General features: G+C 45.6%; 2 protein-coding genes across 9 annotated transcripts in view; one reads left to right on the top strand and one right to left on the bottom strand.

The window, feature by feature from the left end:
* Nucleotides 1-12,203, bottom strand: part of Anapc16 (anaphase promoting complex subunit 16) — a 14,920-nt gene extending 2,717 nt beyond the window's left edge. Inside the window, exons 1-4 of one of the 3 annotated variants that reach the window (XM_031348580.1) lie at nucleotides 11,957-12,203; nucleotides 11,386-11,439; nucleotides 5,935-6,101; nucleotides 875-949 (exon numbers count right to left, since the gene is read on the bottom strand). In XM_031348580.1, the coding sequence (XP_031204440.1) occupies nucleotides 875-949; nucleotides 5,935-6,101; nucleotides 11,386-11,417 (274 nt within the window). In that variant the 5' untranslated portion in view covers nucleotides 11,418-11,439; nucleotides 11,957-12,203. Of the gene's footprint in view, nucleotides 1-874; nucleotides 950-5,934; nucleotides 6,102-11,385; nucleotides 11,564-11,956 lie in introns of those variants that run through there. The other 2 variants (XM_031348581.1, XM_031348579.1) reach the window with 2 other exon arrangements.
* Nucleotides 11,584-19,902, top strand: part of Ascc1 (activating signal cointegrator 1 complex subunit 1) — a 99,757-nt gene continuing 91,438 nt past the window's right edge. For 2 of the 6 annotated variants that reach the window (XM_031348574.1, XM_031348577.1), the window contains exons 1-3: nucleotides 11,744-11,889; nucleotides 13,838-13,970; nucleotides 16,147-16,246. In XM_031348574.1, coding sequence (XP_031204434.1) covers nucleotides 13,862-13,970; nucleotides 16,147-16,246 — 209 coding nt within the window. In that variant the 5' untranslated portion in view covers nucleotides 11,744-11,889; nucleotides 13,838-13,861. Of the gene's footprint in view, nucleotides 11,720-11,743; nucleotides 11,890-12,265; nucleotides 12,407-12,517; nucleotides 13,067-13,837; nucleotides 13,971-16,146; nucleotides 16,247-19,902 lie in introns of those variants that run through there. The other 4 variants (XM_031348572.1, XM_031348573.1, XM_031348575.1 and 1 more) reach the window with 4 other exon arrangements.

Below are 19,902 nucleotides of genomic sequence, written 5' to 3'. Positions count from 1 at the left end.
GAATATAAAACAAGCAAGGTAGCCGGGCGGTGTGGCGCACGCCTTTAATCCCAGGACTTGGGAGGCTGAGGCAGGCAGATTTCGAGGCCAGCCTGGTCTACAGAGTGAGTTCCAGGACAGCCAGGGCTACACAGAGAAACCCTGTCTCGAAAAACCAAAAAATAAAATATAATAAAATAAAACAAGCAAGGTGTGGGAGCTCAAGCCTAGCACTTAGGAAGTAGAGGCAGGAGGAGTGCTCAGAGTTCCAGGCCAGCCTGGGCTACACAGTGAGTTTCAGAATGAGAGGATAGTAAAGAGGACCTTACAGTTGCGCTAGGCTGGGGATGAGCCCCAGGGGTGGTGCTAGAGTGGCCATGCCCCTTGTTTCAGTCCTAGTGCAGTGATTATCATCCTCATATTCTCATCTGTGCTAGATGCTCAAGAGTGGAGCTGGACTCCAGGGCTCGAGTCAATAACCCCAGCTCTCTCTCAGGTGGCTGAGGCAGAAGCTCCCATGGTTTGTCCCAGGAGGACTGGTGCATTCGGAGACTTGGTGAAGTATATATGTGACCTGGGGTTCAGGGCTTCGACAGGGCAGAAGGTGCTTCAGATACCAGAAGCAGGTGGTCCCTGAAGGGATGCAGTAGCCAGTCTCAGGAGGGAGGGGCAAAGGCAGCAGAGGAGCAGGCAGTAGCAGCTCCCCCAGAGAACTGAACCCGCGGCTTCAACTTCGAACCTCCAAGGGGATTTTCATGCTCGACAAGATCGTAGGATGCTCTTCAATTCGGATGGGCCACTTAACCAGTGTGGGACTTTTGTCATAGCACAGTGCCTTTCAGAGTCTGTGCCTCTTCGTTTCCCATAAATGTCCGGCAGCTTACCATGTACTTACCATGCTTCACCTGTTTAAGCGTGGACGCCACTTGATAGCTAAACACCGACTCACAGAGGAATCGCTCAGAGCCATCTACAAGTGAAAGGGCACAGGCATTAGTTATGGCTTCTGGAAAAGCAAGAGAGGCTGTCCACTCATTCCCTGCTACTACATTTGAGGTCTAAAGTGTTTCTGGTGAGAACAAAGGGGATCCTTTAGAACACTGCTGTGTAAAAGCTACCTCTTCTATACCTAATATTAAAATAGTCCTACTTGTTTGAGAGTTCAAAAATAGTGTTACAAAAACAAGAACAAGACGCCTAGTCTGATGTCCTAGTTACCACCGCCCGCCTCCTGACCTGTTCTCCTCTGTACAGCAGGCAAACAAGGCAGCTGGCACACCCAGCTATATGGTACTCGTGTGACTTACTGTGACAGAACTCTCAATTACTTTCATTCTAAAACACAGCCGAAGGAAAAACGGCTGTTGACTTTTAATTCATCAAATTACATCATCATGACCATCAGAAAACCTTGCCGGGAAACTTCTTGTTCTGTAAGCACGAATGGCAACCTTGACCTTCCAACAGAACTGAGCACCGCAGTCTGGATCCCGATAAGGGAAATGGTGCAAGCTCTGAGCCTAGTGCCGAGCTGGTGCCAACAACCTGCCAACAAGGAGGGGGCAGTTATGACGCTGTCAGTGCGAAGGCTGAGCCTACAAAACACTTCCCCACAGAGAGACATAATTCACATAGCAAAGGGCAGCAAGGCCCCAGGGCAAGGGTTTTATTGCTGAAATTCCCAGACAAATGGAAGAGAGGACACAGCTGTCCCTCTCAAGGTAGGAGTTCACACTAGCACTGCCAGATGTCAGCACCCACTCGTCAGTCTTGGACTGGTGTGTCACAGGGATTAAGTGACACACTCTGGCCTCATGCTGAGCTTCACACAAACCTTTCTTCACAAGTCCTGGTGATCAAAGGGAAATACTGACTCTATCTGAATGGTGTGAACACACAACCAGAAGAACTTCCTGTCTTACTACCTTCAAATCAATGCCAGAGAGAGAGAGAGAGAGAGAGAGAGAGAGAGACAGACAGACAGACAGACAGACAGAGACAGGTGGGGGTGGGGGTGCGGTATCACTCTTAGGATGAGTAGTCTCTAAGTTCAATCTTCCCACCCTTGGCTTTTCATCCTCCTTTCTTGAAGTGCTGGAGGTGACACCGAGAGCATCACCACGCCCGGTGTACTCCTTGCTTCTGACTGGTGTAAAGATCTACACATGCTAATGACATCATGAACTATCTAGATAAGGGCAGAGAGCAGTGGGCAACTCCAGAGTCCACCAAGAGAAGGGAGCTGCCGAGAACCTTGACAACAAAGACATGGTGTATTTTGCTCTTGCATGGCAATGCCACACTGGCATCCTTCTTGAAGACTCATCTACAGCCCATTGGTTATTTTGCAAAGAGTGAAACGCAGTAGAGGTGGCCTTCCAGGGGGTGGTCCTGAACTGCAGGAAGTGGGAATTGTGGGCTGTAAGCATCAAGTGCTGTGTGAGGAGGCTCCTGGGAGTGCTGCCCCCACCCTCATTAAATCACTAGGATACTGCACTTAGGTTATCACACTGGCTTATCCTTGGCACTGAGTTCCAAAGCAAACACAGAAGCTCACCTTTCAAAAAGGTGTCTGGGCATCACTCTCCCAAGAATGCATTCCTGTCCCCATGCAGCTTTGCAGTGACTACAAAGCCTACTGCTTCTTTTTTATTTTTTACTTCTTCACTTTGCATCATTTACATGTCCGCTGCTTCTGATACCACATCATATCATGTGTCACATCTACCAATCTAAAGGCCTGGATTTTTCCAGAGAGGAGTCAGCCTGAGGCGACCTGTGTATAACTGACACACCAGTCAACGGTGCATCAGCTTTCCTTGTAAAGGACAAGCAAAGATTATGTGTGGTGAAAAAGTTCAGTAAGTGGCCCAAATCTAACTCTATCACCAGTCCCATTCAATTCAACGCTAAATTTCATTTAAAAGATATTACTTCCCAGTAGGAAATGAGGCAATCCTAGGGGATTTATATGAATCAGAGGCCTGTGAGGTCCCTAAGATATAGCCACTGTGGGCTGGAGGGCAGCCTCTAATTTGCTCACTAATAGCTGGGTGAGAGCAATGTTAGCAGAAGGCAGGAGACTGTTAAAGCTCACTGCATGCTGCTGTTAGCAGACAGCAGATGTACCCAGAAGTTTATCCCAGAGGTTAAACACAGGTTGTTTGGATTTATATCCTAGATTTAGGAGCAGGCAACATCAAGTTGAACCTGTTAGGATTATGACCCACACCCAACCTTGACTCTTTTCTTTCTTTTATTTTTTAAGGATTTATTTATTTATTTTATATATGCAACTGCTGTTTTCAGGAACACCAGAAGAGGGCATGGGATGCCATTACAGATGGGTGTGAGCCACCATGTGGTTGTTGGGACTTGAACTCAGGACCTCTGGAAGAGCTGCCAGTGCTCTTAACCACTGAGCCATCTCATCAGCCCCACCCTATAACCTTGATTCTTAAATGCTTTTTTGTTCCTTACTCTCAAAGGCAACCTTTCTATATCCCCACCTCCATCCCCCCCCCCTTTTTTTAAAGAAAGTTCTACTCTTTGCCCAGGCTGGCATGGCAGTCTCTAGGTAGTCCAGGCTACCATCAAACTCACAATAATTCTCCCATCCCAGCCTCCTGAGTGCTGGGGTTACTTGATTTCCATCAGCATGGTTTGTTTCTATTTTTCTCTTCCATTACACTAATGTAAGGGGATGTAGCTCAGTTGGCATCATTGGGACTAGTCCCTAACATGGAATAAAGCAGAGAGTCGTGTGTGTCTATAGTCTCAGCACTTGGGAGGGAGGGGGAGGAGGAGAGTACGGCGCTTGAGGAGACTACAGGAGACGCAAAACTAAATGAACGCAACAATGAGGAGAAGGCTAGGATGCAAGCATTGTAGTGTACAACAGGGTCACCTCGAGACCTGACATTCCTGTCAATCACACTGAGGAGTGCTTCATGGAAGGACACACACAAATCATATGGAAATGCCAGGTCCCTTCACGTAAAAGACTTGGGCACCTATTGACTTCAGCATCCATGGAGATGAGGTACAGGTGTGGAGTTTGAAGGTGGTGCAGGCGGGGAGGTGGAAGCAGAACCAAGCCCCAGCAGATACTGTGAAGGTGATGGTGGTCTTTTCATTTTCTTGAATATGACATTTATTTAGTTATGTATGGGTCCTCATGGGAAAGTCAGAGGACAACTTTTAGGAGTCAGTCCTCTCTCTCTTTTCCCACCATCAACTCCAGGGGCCACACTTAGGTAGTCAGGCTTAGTGCCAGGCACCTTTTACCAGCTAAGCCATCTCCCCAGCCCCTTTTCTATATTCTTTTTTTTTTTTTTGAGACAGGGTTTCTCTGTGTAGTCCTGGCTGTCCTGGAACTCACTCTGTAGACCAGGCTGGCCTCGAACTCAGAAATCCGCCTGCCTCTGCTTTCCAAGTACTGGGATTAAAGGCGTGCGCCACCATCGCCCAGCCCTTTTCTGTATTCTTGATAGTCAAAAGTATGTCAGATACTTGCTTTTGAACCCAACTGATTCCTCAATGAGGTAATGAGAATGGCCAGATAGAAACCTGTTAGAGCACGAGCTTCCTACTGACTTGAACACCTTTTTTATGAAGCAGAGCTAAACACTGATTCTTCTCTGTTCTATAAAGCTAGCTAAACAATTTAAATGCCTTCAACTTGTCATCTGTTTTGTGGCAAACTTCCTTAACTATACATCTCTGCTGCAGAGAGCTATGGCTGTAATCCACTTTTAGTGCCAAATACAGACACAAAGCCTCTACTTCCAGTCAGACTCGGTGATACCAACTTGGATATCTGCACAAACGGAGACCAACGAAAAAGGCAATGCAGAAAGTACACATGCCTGATAAACCACCTTCCACACTACACGTTGCCTGCAGCTCCACTACCAAGCAGGTGTAAATGACCCCAGAGCCTTATGGTACTAGAGTCTGCCAGGCATGCAGCTGGGTCAGAGTGTTGCCTACTGTGTATGAGGCCACTGGGTTCAATCCCCAACACTACTTAGTTTAACCTGAAACTGTTTTATTAAAAGTACCTGATATAAATGTATAATAATCACCTTAAATATAGTTTGTACCTTTCTCAGAGATATCGCCTAATTAATTTAAAATATATACATATAAATATGCAAGATTTAAAGCAAAAAAAAGACCATTTTATAATTCAATAGAAAAATGCTTGACTCCAGTGAATTTTGAGTCTATAAAGGGTTCTTTGTCAGTATTTTAAAAATATGAGAAGACTCCCTCATGAGAAGGCCTGGGACACTGGTCAAAAAAACCAAAGTTTCCTATCCTAGGCTAATTCAGGATCTGTTGGGTCCAGACATATACATTTAATTTTGTTGTTGTTGTTTTTTTCTTTTCTTTCATTTCTTTCTTTTTTTTTTTTTTAAAGAGAGTCTCATTGTATGTAGTTGGCTGGATCTCACTGTGAAGATGGGGCTGGCCTGGCAAGACATGCTCATTTTAAGTTAAGTATCTCACATGAGTCTTACGCTCCTACAGTGAATTACCTGTCTAGCTTACCATGAATCCGATACGTTCCAGTCACTAATGCCGTTTCATGGCTGCTGCCCGTGACCTATTTCTGACCAGCCAGTCTGTGTGATAAGACGGCGGTTGCAAATCTATCTCCAGGGCTATAAAAACCATGCCGTCCGTCACACAGCTCCGTCTGGCAGTGGTCCATGACAGTCACCTTCACAGAGGTAAATGCATTAACTTTTACTTCCCCTTCAGGCCTCTCTGGTGGGGTTAATCTATCTGTAGACACTCACTAAAAGAGAAAATATATCAAGCAGGTGCTAAGGCAACCTGATCAGGCTACTCAAGGGCTTTGGCTTGGAGATGTCTAGAGGGTCCTCCAGCCCTAGCTCCTTCCCATTCAAGCACTAAAGGTCTGAAGTACACACAGCGTGAGATCACCTTCTAACATCTCTCCAGCGCCTTTCGGGTAGGTGAACAGAGCTTTCCGTGGTGGGGCAAGGTCGGACACACTGAAACCAGATCCGGTGACAGAACTTCCACTGACCCCACCAGCTGAAGATGAGGATGAGGAGGCGGCCATTCCCTCCAGTAGAAGTCTCTCTTCACTAGAGGAAAGAAACAGCAATTGGCAAGTTTATAAAGCCAGATGGACAACACTTCACTCTGACTCTGTAGGGCCAGCTTTCCCTATGCCCCATCCTTCTGTAGTCTTTTTTTTTTGGTTTTTCAAGACAGGGTTTCTCTGTGTAGCCCTGGCTGTCCTGGAACTCGCTCTATAGCCCAGGCTGGCCTCGAACTCAGAAATCTGTCTAAACCTCCCAAGTTCTGGGATTAAAGGCATGTGCCACCACTACCCGGCTATAGTCTTTTATAATGTCACTTAGGTTTTGAAGTAAATCATGTTGAAGAATAGCTTGAAACTGGGTATGGGGCTGTATGCCTTTAATCCTAGAACTGGGGAGGCAGAAGCAGGCAGATAACGTGTGAATTTGAGGCCAGTCTGGTCTATTTAGCAAGTTCCAGGACAGCTAGAGGTACACAAAGACTGTCTTGAAAAACCAAAAACGAAAATCAAAATCAAAACCAAAAACCAAAAGAAACCTTGCCTACTTAGAGAGTCCTATTTTCTCCCATTAACAAATGATACCACTTGGGATTGAGTGTGGATAATTTATGAGTTATGAATGTTGATATGGCAGTGCCAAGGCAAAAATGGGATCAAGGATGAAATAATACTGCTCCACAGGACAGTTTGTCTTGAGTACATTCCTCACCAAGCCACAGCACGAGGTTCACTTATCAGGTTTTCCAAGTACGAGTCCAGAATAACACTGTGTTCTGTTCCCAAGGAAGGGAAATTGGTTAGGACACTATTGGCGTGTTCATGAAGAATCTGATAACCTTTTCATCTAAATGTAATACTGTAGTCTAACACTTGGTGGCGCCCCAAAACTGGAACAAAAATAATTCAGGAACTGAGCTCAGAAACAAAGGTCCTTCGTGAACTGAGCATCTATGGGCTTAATTCTGCATCCCACCTGAAAACCCAGATCCCAGTATTGAACACATGTCTTACAAAACTTCAGAAGAAGAACACAGCCTCAGAAGCTATGAAAACTCTATAGTATATAATTTAAAAATGGTTAGTACCATGTTTATGCCATTTAGAACTTGCTGTCTGTCACCTTGGAAATGTTCTGATATGCTAGGTCTGCCCAATTTGGTAGCCACGAGTCTCATGTGTGTCCACTAATGCATCTGAAGAGCTATTTATGTCCATTTAAAAATACTAAATAAAAATTTAATAAAACCATGTGGCTAGTGGTTTCTCACTGGATACGGATTCTAGTATTTAACGGAACAAATGACTTTACACAGGAGTGCACTGGGACATTCTAGTTACACAGGAGGCTGAGGCAGGGGACTTTGTAACCTGGAAACATAGCCAAGAGGCTGTTTCAATAACAGACGATGGCTAATTTTCATATTACATAGATTTCAGCATTTAAAAAAAAAAGACTATTTATAGAGAGAGCCTTAATTTGCTAGTCTGGAACCCTAACCCTATATCCCAGCCTGGCCTGAAGGATATTCATGGCAACCCCACCTTGTCACTCTCCTAAGTGCTGGGATTACAGCCATGTGCCACCATATCTAGCTTTAAAACAATCTTTAGAAAATGAAATTTCCAGGGCTGGGGATGTTGTTCAGTCAGCAGTGTTTGCCTAGTAGACAAGCAGCCCTGGGCTGAGCTCCTAGCACCGTATAAGCAAGGTATGGAGGCACAGAAGTAAGACTCTTGCACCTGCGAGGCACAGGTGGAACAGTCGGAAGCTCGAGGCCATCTTTGGTTAAAGCAAGTTCAAGGTCAGTCTGGATCATAAGATCCCTCAAAAGACAAAACAAAAACAAAAGCAAAAATGAAAAAAAAAACCAAAACAATAAAAACACATCTCCCCTCTGTTCTGGTCAAGCGGAATTTGGCTGAATAGTTTTCCCTCTTCCCCACCTTAGTTCTGACATACTTGCTAGAAAAAGTTGAAGGCTGGGGTATGCCTTCAGTGGTGGAGCACAGATTCAAACAGTTTACGATTTAGTTTCCATTCCCAATGCTGGAAAAGGTGAAATGCTTTTTTTAAACAGAAAAATACTACAGAATGCTATGTTCCTGTAAATCCTTTATGTCCAGGCCATCTAGTTTCCTTCTGAGGAAAATCGTACAGGCAGTCTGAGATGGTGGCTGCTGGTTCCTAACTCTGTGGCAGTGACAAGTGGCTGTCAGAGAAGCAGAGCCTGGTCTCTAGTTCCATTGTATGATCAGTCAAAGGTTGTACTAATGGACACTGACATGGGCTAAAAGAAAAGCTATGGCTGTTAGACTGGCAGCCTGTTATAAATACATGCAATCTCATTAACTAGCTCTTTCCTTTTAACCTTTTTAAAAATTCTTTTGGAAACAGGGTCTCACTGTGTAGCTCTGGCTGGTCCAGAACTTGCTATGTATGTAGTTCAGACTGCCTCAAACTCACAAATATTCATGGCCTCTCAGTGATGGTATAAAAGGCGAGACCAGGATGCCCAGCTCACTGACAACACTCTTAATTTTGCCCTTAGGCTACTTTCAGAATTGTACTTGTATCCATCAGGGAAAACAACTCTTCGTGTGGAATTTATAACTGCTCTTTTGTGGCACAATGGCTCGAAATAGAGCCTGGTAAACTTTTAACTGTTCCTTAAGAGAGACTTAAGTATTTTTTTTTTAAAGATTTATTTATTATTATATTATCTAAGTACACTGTAGCTGTCTTCAGACGCACCAGAAGAGAGGGCATCAGATCCCATTACAGATGGTTGTAAGCCACCATGTGGTTGTTGGGATTTGAACTCAGGACCTTCAGAAGAGCAGTCAGTGCTCTTAACCGCTGAGCCATCTCTCCAGCCCGAGACTTAAGTAATGATGACGAGGTCCAAGTCTCTAGCCCATCCCTGGTGGGATTCAAGGGAAGCATACAGAGCACTCGGCCTCTCCCTGGAGAGCAGCTCTGGTTTTACTTCCTTCCAGCTCAGAGCGGGACCCACTGAGAACTGTTTATTTTTCTCAGCTAAGATTTTTAAACTCTCATCTTTTCAACTTCCACCCTGATGATGTTCTATTTAGTTGCTACTGCTTTGTGTTTTGTATTTTGAGATCAGCTGCTCCACAGAGCACCCAGGCAGGCGACTGCCAGTCAGCTTCAAAGGCTAGCCACAGGGACTATTCTCAGCTGAAACTAATCAAAGGAATTCCCTTCCATCTTCCTTTCTTCCCAAGTCTCAGAACTATAGCTCCATGGAGAAAACAGCTGAGGTGGAAAAACAGTGCGGAATCAGAATGAGCGCAAGGTTAACTTTCTATAAGCTGTTTTCTGTTGAGAAGGAGAGACCTGTAGGATGTAGGGTTCTAATGATTTGCTTAAGGTTTGTTTGGGTTTCTTTTCTTTCAAGGTGCTGGAGATGAAAGCCAGGGCCCTGTTAAGCGCATGTTCCACCCTGTGTTACACCTCAGTTTCTAGTTTTGGATGCCATCATTAAGCGGTAAACAGATCAACAAGCCCTAGACTGTAATGCTGAGCTTGGGGACTGACTGATTGATCCCTGTAACTCTAAGTAGCCACTCATTTAGGTATGTTCATAGAATGCTTACATAGTCCAAGAGTACCCCTGACTTCCTAAAGGTCATCTAAGTTTTGAAGCAATGGCTTGTTGATGTGCTGCTGTGTATGAGGGCTTAGAGGTTAAGGGTGGTTGTGGCTCTTGAAGAAGACTGGAGGTAGGGTCCCAGCACTCAGTGTTTGGTGGCTCACATCGACTGAGGGATCTGCTGCCCATTTCTGACCTCCTTGGTCAACACACGCACGCACGCACGCACGCACGCACGCGTAAAATTAATTAACCTTTTTTTTTCAAGACAGGGTTTCTCTATATCCCCGGCTGTCCTGGAACTCACTCTGTAGACCAGGCTGTCCTCCTCGAACTCAGAAATCCACCTGCCTCTGCCTTCCAAGTGTTGGGATTAAAGGCATGCACCACCACTGCCCGGCCCTGCCCGGCTAAATTAAGTAAATCTTTAAACAAGAACTGACGGTAAAGAACTGCCCGCTTAGGTGTGTACCCTGGCTTTGCTATCTGCCGTGAGACGGGACAAATCGGTTGTCTTTTCTGTTCCTTAGATACCTCACCTGTAAGATGCAATCAGTAACAGTGGAATGCCTACCTTACGGATAAATTATGAGGATTAAGTAAATACAGCAAATAAATAACAAACCAGCCTGGCCTTCAATTCCAGATTCTGTTGGCTTGGCCCACGGGGTGTTGGAATTACAGGTATGCACTTGCACACCCACTTTTCCCTAGGCACAATCCAGTTTTTCACACTTATACGTAAAACTCCTGGAAGCGAAGGATCTGCTCAGGAGGCAGGCAGTGTGATGCTATGTACTTCACACATTCTAGTGCTGGGCTACACCCTCAGTCAGCACACTCACCTCACAATCTTACTAAGAATCTTGCAATGGGGCTAGGGATGGAGTGCTTGCCCTGGAGGGGTTGGGGATCCCTGGAAGTCACTTACAAGCTCCGCAGGTGTGGTGGCTGCCTGTAATCCCAGCATTTAGGAGGCAAAAGATAAGTGATTCCCCATGGCAAGATTGTTAGCTAGATTATCCTGAATGGGAATGTTCTGGGTTCTGGGAAGCTATGAAAAACTCTGGAGGATAGACGGGCAGTAGGCACACGCCTTTAATCCCAGTACTTGGGAGGCAGAGGCAGAGGCAGGCACATTTCTGAGTTTGAGGAGGCCAGCCTGGTCTACAGAGTGAGTTCTAGGACCGCCAGGGATATACAGAGAAACTCTGTCTCGAAAAACACACACAAAAAAAAAAAAAAAAAAAAAAAAAAGCTATGGAGGAAGACAGCAGACAGCTTCTAGCCTACACATGTATGGGCACACACACGTAAAAAAAAATCTAACCTGTTTGGTCGTTATAGCATTTGCTTAGCAAGTGTGAGGCAGTGAAAAGGATCCCGTAATATTGGAAAATAGAAAGCAAACTACCTTTGTACCCTGGAGGCATCATATGATTTATAAATAGTAGCTCAAGAGCTGGCAGCTCAGTAGAGACTGCAGGGATCAGGGAGAGTTCCAGTCATCTCTTTCTGTGTGGAGTATTCAACTCTGCCACCCAGGGGACTACCATCCCCATAAGGAGGCACTCGGTGAAATTTTGTTGACTCCTGGAACTTGGCCCTATCAGGAAAGCTGTGGCTGCTTGACAAGCATAGGAAACGTTCATAGGAAAAGTAATGACATTTTGTGGGGCACAATATGGCTTGGCGTGGTTAAATACTTACTTTGTGTACGACAGGGACGACCTCGCACTCATAAATTAACTTTCCGCTTATAGTCTTAAAACAAAACAAAACAAAATAAAAAAAGAGATCCTTCTTTAAAATGAAGCTCAGAACAAAACCAGATGCTTAAGTCGACTCGGATCCAGTGAGGTGGTTCTAATTATGACAACCGTTGGGTTCTAAACTAACAGATCATTAGGTGTTCCACCTAAACAGACGGATTACCATCCGCTCCAACAAGACGCGGTAGCTCTCTAAGGAGGGTGGGATGGAGACCCTCGCTCGAGAGGGGAGGAGTCAGCACGCGAACCCCGGCCCCTCTAACTCCACCCAGGTACGCTTCCCACCCAACAAGTCCAGGAGGAAGGAAAGGCTCGCGGCCGCCCCACGGCGCAGGCGCCAACCCGCCCCACGCATGCTCAGTCGGAGCAAATTGCCTTTGCAGACGCCCGGCGCGGGAGAGCCTCCGGGGTCCCTTTCCACCCTCTCAGTTAGTCCTGGCAGGTAGGATCGTAGGGGTTGGGGGGGGATCAACTCCCCACCGAAGGTTCTGGAAGTCTTGACCACTTACCTCAGCAGCTTGTGCACTGACAGCCCCGCCCCCTGAACCAAGCCGTGCGGCCCCGTTCGCCACGACGTAGACAGCGGCGTGCGCGTGCCCGCCCGAGCTGTGGGAATTTTAAGGCGGTGTAAGGGTGTAGGGCCGGGCTAGCGCGCATGCGTGGAGTGGGCGTAGCTGGGCTGGGCCAGAGCGAGCTTTCCGAGAACGCTTCCGGGTCGCCGTCGCTGCCCCGCCCCCGCCCCCTGTCCCCGCAGTTCCGGTTTTCTTGCTGCGTTGATGTGTTTTGGTCCCTCTCTCTGGCGTAGGGTGTTCGGTGTTGGCTTTTATGACTTAGGACTTAAGCTTCTCGCATGAGAATTGCACGAAGACGCCGGGCGGTGGTGGCGCACGCCTTTAATCCCAGCACTTGGGAGGCAGACCAGGCGGATTTCTGAGTTCGAAGCCAGCCTAGTCTACATTGTGAGTTCCAGGACAGCCAAGGCTACACAGGAAACCCTGTCTCGAAAAAACCAAAAAAAAAAAAAAAAAAAAAAAGAAAGAAAAAGAAATTGCACGAAGACATATATACTTTGCCCTCTTCCAATATCTGCGACCCAGGGCTAGTCTGCTGACGTCCTTCTGACGTCTCTGCCTGGAGCTGCGCAGGAAAGATGCCATAGCGGCTTCGCGCTCAGGACCCTCCCTTTATAAAGGCGACTTTTCTATAGAACCTGTTTTTTTTTTGAAGTGGGGGAGGAATGCTAAAGGAGTGTCACACCAGGTTGGCATAAGATGGTTGATGACTGCATCTCCTTGTCAACGTTGACTTGCTGTGCTCACAAAACACAAACCCTCCCCTTGGTGCTGCAGGTGGCTACGCTATGGATTAGCGACTTGACTGAGGGTTGGGCCAAGCCTTTATTTAGAAGGGATTGTTAGGCTTTCTTTGGTGGGACTTTTTAAGTTCATGAGCTTGTAGACGCAGCCATCTGGGGTGGGAACATGGGCTAGTTTATAAGGAGCCTTGACTTCCTAATTATTGATTCAAGAGTTGACTACAAGTGTGAAGCCGTTTGTTGTGTTGAGGCAGTGGCCTCCGGAAACTGTGCCTTCTCAGTACTGTGTTGGTCTGAGAACTAGGTTAGTAAGTCATATTTTAGTTGTACTTTGATAGGGAAATAAATCTGATTGGTAGGTATTTCTTTCTAACACCTTTAAAACGGCTTAACTCTCTTCCGTGGGTATTGTATGGATGATTCCTCAATGCATTATCTTACTGTATGATAGAGTATGGTAATATGATATATCATACTGGATAGGGTGAATGAAGCTCTCTGCTCATACTAAGGTGGCTAGCAATACCTCACCCTCTATAGGTTAACCAGACACCTATACAAGAACTTACAGTGGCGGAACAATGGAAAGGAACACTATTTTTGCTTAGGATGTTCTGTGAACTGCCCAGTTGTGTCCTTTGAGGCCTACATAATGGAGTTTTTTATTTAATTTTTTTTTTCAAGACAGGGTTTCTCTGTGTAGCCCTGGCTGTCCTGGCACTCACTCTGTAGACCAGGCTGGCCTCGAACTCAGAAATCCACCTGCCTCTGCCTCCCAAGTGCTGGGATTAAAGGCATGCACCACCACTGCCCAGCTCTATAGTGGAGTTCCTTTTAACTTAAATTTTTATTACATTTATTTGTTTATTTCCGTATTTTGTTCTTGTGCATGCTACCTGCCTGCATGTGTAATGCAGAGGACAACCTGCAGGAGTCTGTTTTCTCCTTCTACCATGTGGGTCATCACCCTGGGGAGCAAGTGCCTTTACCTGTAGCGCTCGCTGTCTTAGTAACCTAAGTGTTCATTTTCTAATAAAAAAATAAACAAGCAAAAGGACACTTTTCTTTTTTTCAGGACTTCACTGGAAGATCATTTGTCATGGACGTTCTGCGCCCACAGCTTGTAACGTTCGATGGACGGAATTATAGAAAGAATCCCATCCAGGAAAAACAATACCAACATGAAGAAGATGAGGATTTCTATCCAGGTAATCCTAGGGGCTCGTAGGTCCGACAAGAAGGAAGATGTTCTTTGTACTGCAGGGGCAATTCCTTGCTTTGTTGCTGGTCACTGGTGCCGACACAGCTGATACCAGATGAAGTTTTCAGGCTGTATTCTGTGCATGGGTCAATACATATTTCATCCTATACAGAGGCTTCGGTGCCACCTGGAGTAATTTTTTTCATTATTATTTGTTAATGATTTGTGTGTGTGTGTGTATGTGTGTATACATATGATCATGGGTGCCCAAAGAAGCCTAAAGGTTTTTTTTTTTCAGTTTTGTTTGTTTGTTTGTTTTTCAAGACAGGGTTTCTCTGTGTAGCCCTGGCTGTCCTGGAACTCACTCTGTAGACTAGGCTGGCCTCGAACTCAGAAATCTGCCTGCCTCTGCCTCCCAAGTGCTGGGATTAAAGGCGTTGGCCACCGCCGCCCCGGCCTAAAGTGGTACTGATTGGATCTCCTGTGGCTGGACTCACAGGGGGTTGTGAACCACTCAGTGTGACTGCCAGGATCTGAACTTAGGTCCTCTGCAAGGCCAGTGAGGGCTCTTACCCGCTGAGCCCTGTGTGAAGGTCTTGTTAGTCATTACTGTTAACTCTCCATATTCTGTGGCAAAAGTAAGCCCCTTTACCTGTGAAATTAAAAGGAATATGAATTATTATTATTACTAATTTTTTTTGAGACAGTCTTTCTATTATGTATCCCTGGTTGTCCTGGAACTCAAACTGTAGACTAGACTGGCCTTGAACTAATAGAGATCCACCTGCCTCTGCCTTCCCCGTACTTGGATTAAAGGCGTGTGCCACCACTGCCCCGCAAGAATATGAATTATTAAAATAAATCCCTGAAGGATTTAGTCCAGTGTCAGATAATATTAACTGTTGTTATTATGTTAGTTTTTTCTTTCTCTCTTTGTAGTCATGCCCTGACAGTTCTAAAGACACAACTAACTTTATTTTAACATAACAGTAATTTTGTTAAAAAAAAAAAGAATATTGAGATGGATTATAACTATTTTCAGGGCAGTAACCATGAGGTTAGGGTTAGTGTATGGTATGCATGTATAAACAGGGCCTTTCAGGTTCTTTGCAACTTTTCCTTTTCGGTTCCTAAGGGTTTCCACTGAACCTTAAATCTTGGGGTTCATCCCACCCCCACCCACCACGTGATCCTTTTTACTGTCCACTGTCAGCCTTGAGCTTTTTGAGTTTTCCATCCTTTGTCTCTTCCTCCCTCCTTCCTTCTCTCTCTCTTTCTCTCTCTCCCCATTTCTCCCCCTCCCTGTTTCTCCTTCTCCCTCCTCTCTTTCTCCTTCTCCCTCTTTTCTCCCTCTCGTTCCCTCCTTTCCTCCCCAAGCCCCTCCCAAATGCACTAAGCCTGGCCTTTTTTTTTTTAATGTTTTGTAATATTTATTTATTTATTATATGTAAATATACTGTAGATGTCTTTAGACACTTTTTCTTCTCTCTCCAGCCTAAAAATTTATTTATTTATTATATGTAAGTACACTGTAGCTGACTTCAGACACCCCAGAAGAGGGCTTCAGATCTTATTATGGATGGTTGTGAGCCAACATGGGGCTGCTGGGATTTGAACTCAGGACCTTCGGAAGAACAATCAGCGCTCTTAACCGCTGAGCCATCTCACCAGCCCCCTGGCTTTTCTTTCTTCTACGCTGAGCTTTGATGGGAAAAGTTCTCCTAGTACCATTCTTATTTATTAATAATTCATTGAAGTAATTTTGTACCCTAACACTAAAACATACTGACTTCTAGACTTTAGAGGTTACGTTCATGTGTCATGAACTTCATCTCAATAGGATAATAGTAAAAATGCGTTGTTCAGGCATCCTAACTTTCTAGAAAATTCAGCTAAATATTGGTGTGTATATACTGCACTCTGAAGCTTCTGAGCCTGAAGGATTTAAAATAACCGCCATGTTCTCTCTGTTCTTTATGCCTTCTATGAGCAGATTAAGCCTAGTAAAGCAATCACCAGGCTGTTCGTTACACTCCTTAACCCCTGAGACTGGTCGTCGGCGTAGGCAGGGGCTATCCTCCATGGAGCCGTGGCATTCAGAGGTCCCTGAGATTGGCCCGGCCTAGGCGGGGCCTGCCCTCCATGGAGCCGTGGCATTCAGAGATGTTATGTTTTCTTTGCAGACTCCATGGAATACTCTGACGAGCCCTGCGGTGCCTATGAGGTGGCGCAAACCCCTCACGGATTCCGGGCCACCGTCAGTGCCCCTAGCCTGCTCTACAAGTGAGTGAGCCAACTGCCCATCAGCCTCCTGGGATAGTGCTTCCAGGAAACTCAGCAGGAAGCCAGCTCGTCAGTCTTTCACCCTTACCATGGTGGTGCTTGGCTACTAATGATAAAGAGTTTAGTGTTTTGTGTCCTGAAATGTCAAAGGACTGACTGCAGATTAATGTAGTCATTTTGTGTATATCGACACACCCTGCTGACTTTCACTTTTAAATGTCCTTTGAATCTACCATTTATCTTCCCTGATACCCCCTTCTTTTCCATGGATCCCTTTTTAAATATGTTTATTTAATTTGTATGTGTGAGTGTTTCCATGTATGTGTGTACACTGCTGGTACGTCTGGTGCCCAAGGAGGACAGAGGACTTGCTGTGAGGCACCTGATGTGGCCCATGGGAACTGAACCTGCTTTTTTACTAATTAAAGATTTATTATTTATTTTATGTATATGAGTACACTGTAACTGTCTTCAGATACCCCAGAAGAGGGCATTGGATCCCACTGCAGATGACTGTGAGCCACCATGTGGGTGCTGGGAATTGAACTCAGGACCTCTGGAAGAGCAGTCAGTGCTCTTAACCCCTGAGCCACCTCTGCAGCTCGCAGCAAATGCTCTTATTCACTTCGCTAGCTCGTTTGCCACTCTGTGGATTTCTTAAAATAACCCTCTATAGTCTCTCCAAATCTCTGTTCTTTTCTTAGACCTCACATCAAAAGTAGAACTGTTTAAAAACCTTTTGAGATTTGTATTTTTGTGGGCTGGTGTTTTGCCTAGATGCATGTCTGTGCACTGTGTGTGTGAAGTCCCTGTGCAGGCTGGAAGAGGTCACTGTGTTTCCTGGAACTGGAGTTACAGATAGTTATTAGGCACCATGTCATGCTAGAAATCTAACCCAGGTCCTCTAGAAGAGCTCTCAGTGCTTTGACCACTGAGCCATCTCTCCAGCTCCAGCCTCCCGACTCCTATCTATCTGTCTGTCTGTCTGTCTGTCTGTCTATCTATCTATCTATCTATCTATGACACATGGTCTTGCTTTATAGTTAAGAGAGACATGGAACTCTTGAGCTCTTTGATCCTCTTGCCTCAGCCTTCCATTTACCCAGATTCCAGATGTGCATCACCTTACCAGGCTTGGAGTGATCTTTTTAAAAGGAAGATCTGATTATTTGACAACTTCTGCTTAAAATCAATTGGTAGGAGCCGGGCGGTGGCGGCGCACGCCTTTAATCCCAGCACTTGGGAGGCAGAGGCGGGTGGATTTCTGAGTTCGAGACCAGCCTGGTCTACAGAGTGAGTTCCAGGACAGCCAGGGCTACACAGAGAAACCCTGTCTCATAAAAACAAAAAAACAAAACAACAACAACAAAAAAACAATCGGTAGGGCCTGGCAATGCTGGAGCTGGCTTAGCAGGTGGAGACACCAAAGCCGGGCGGCCTTAGCTCCCTTCTGGAATCTTTGTCGAGGTGAATGGTGGGAACCAATGCCACAAAGTTTTTCTCTGACTTCCATGTAACCTGCTGTGGAAGGTGCACCTACATGTGCATACACACATGAATACACTTAGGTATACACATATGTACACTAATGCTTTTTTAAAACTCAGTGCTTTTCCAATGCAGATGGAATTGTGGTTCACTAAAGCAATGGCCAAAATTGTGAGCATAAGCATGCCTTGGCTGATTCTGCCTTTTCCCTTCCTTCTCTTCCCTTCTCCCCTCCCCTCCCCTCCCTGTCTTTCTTTTCTTTCCTTTTTTTTTTCTTCTTTAGCTTATATTACTCTTTTTGCCTTGAGCTTAGCGTCAGAACACGGTCTGATTTTTTTCCAGTTCCTCATATGTGCTGTGGTTTTTCCAGCCTTTGAGTTCATGTGCGTGGTTGGCTGTGCGCTGGCACTCAAGTCTTTCTTCTTACCTGGTTAAATTCTCCTTCCTCAAGAAGCTGGCTTTGATCCCTGCCATTCCTGCCGTTCACGGATTATCCATCCCACTGTATGCTTTTCATGATGCTTTTTTCTCTACTGGGATTTGCAGCATTATTCATAGTCTGTATCTGTATTTATCCATGTGCTGCTTGATGTCCCCTCCACAGATAGGAGGACTTGAAGGCAGGGCTCTTCCTCATCCATTAACCCTTAGTGCTTATCCAGACTAGCGTGCTCTTTTGAGGATCGTCATTTTGAATTGCTGTGAGCTTTGTGGTCACTTCAGCATGTGCTTGCACGCATGCTCTCTCACGCTTTCCCCCACACTAACCGCTAGTCAAATGCTGTCAGAAGCTGAGCGGCTTCTTCTGGACTTGCCTTGGAAGGCAGCTGGTCTAAGAAGCCCGTCAGCCATTGCTGGTTTTCTGTTGTGGTAGGTGAGTTAGGTCCTCTCAGTGCGGAGAGCGGCAGATATGGAACTGAATGCGTCTGAATTCCTTTTCGTCCTCCTCGAGAACATTCTGAAGTACCTGTTGTGAGTAAAATTCTGTCTGAGTGTAGCCAAATGGGACACCAGAGCTAATCCCGACAGCTCATTTCCTAGGCTCTTCTAGGAGCCATGATTTCAGAATGACACGACATTTTCAGCTTCCCGGAAAAAAAAGTGTGACTTGTTTTAAAGTACGGAGGTGCTACAGCTGAGGTGTGAAAAAAATTCCTTAGATGCCTACTTCTGATGGTGACGTTTTGAATTCTGTAGACTGTAAGTTCTTTGTTCCTGATGAACATATAGATGATAGATTAGATGTTGGCCTACTAAGTCTTTTTTTTTTTAATGTTTTTCTGGACTCATTTTATTTATATGAGTACACTGTAGCTGTTTTCAGACACTCCAGAAGAGGGCATCAGATCCCGTTACAAAGATGTTTGTGAGCCACCATGTGGTTCCTGGCATTTGAACTCAGGACCTCTGGAATAGCAATCAGTGTTCTTAACCACCGAGCCATCTCTGCAGCCTGGCCTACTAAGTCTTAATTATTACATAACATTTACTGAGAAGACTCCCCCAGCCCCCACCCTTTTCTGTCTGTCTTTTCTCCCTCCCCATTCCTTTCTAATGCAGCTTTGTATCACTGGTGCTGGGCTGGAACTTGAAGTTTGCCTGCTTCAGTCTCCCAGCTACTGAGATCTCAGATGGGTACCACAGGTCTGCTGGGAGATTTCCTATTTCATTTCTGTGGGCTGATTTGGGTCAAGGTTTTGCAGTGCTTGGGATGAAACCTAAGGCCTCTTTGTACATTGCCAGATAAGTGTTCTACTCCTGAGCTGCATCCCCAGCCAAACATTTCTCTGTTGGAAAAAAAAAAATGGAAAAACAAATGGACTACTGTAGTAGACCTTAGTGGAAATGATTAGGCTTTGTTATTCCATGTAAAGACAATTGACTGCCGGGCAGTGGTGGCGCACGCCTTTAGTCCCAGCACTTGGGAGGCAGAGGCAGGTGGATTTCTGAGTTCGAGGCCAGCCTGGTCTACAGAGTGAGTTCCAGGACAGCCAGGGCTACACAGAGAAACCCTGTCTTGAAAAACCAAAACAAAAAAAAACCAAAAAGCAAAAGACAATTGACTAAGGGCTAGGAGCTAGCTCAAGCAGTACAGGTGTATGTAAAGCCTCAGGTTCAATTCCTGAACACGTCTCTAGAGGAATAGTTTAGGCACAGTTGGCTGTGGT

The sequence above is a fragment of the Mastomys coucha genome, unplaced genomic scaffold, assembly GCF_008632895.1.
Source record: "Mastomys coucha isolate ucsf_1 unplaced genomic scaffold, UCSF_Mcou_1 pScaffold3, whole genome shotgun sequence".
NCBI lineage: Eukaryota > Metazoa > Chordata > Mammalia > Rodentia > Muridae > Mastomys > Mastomys coucha.
This window is presented reverse-complemented; position numbering and strand designations above follow the sequence as displayed.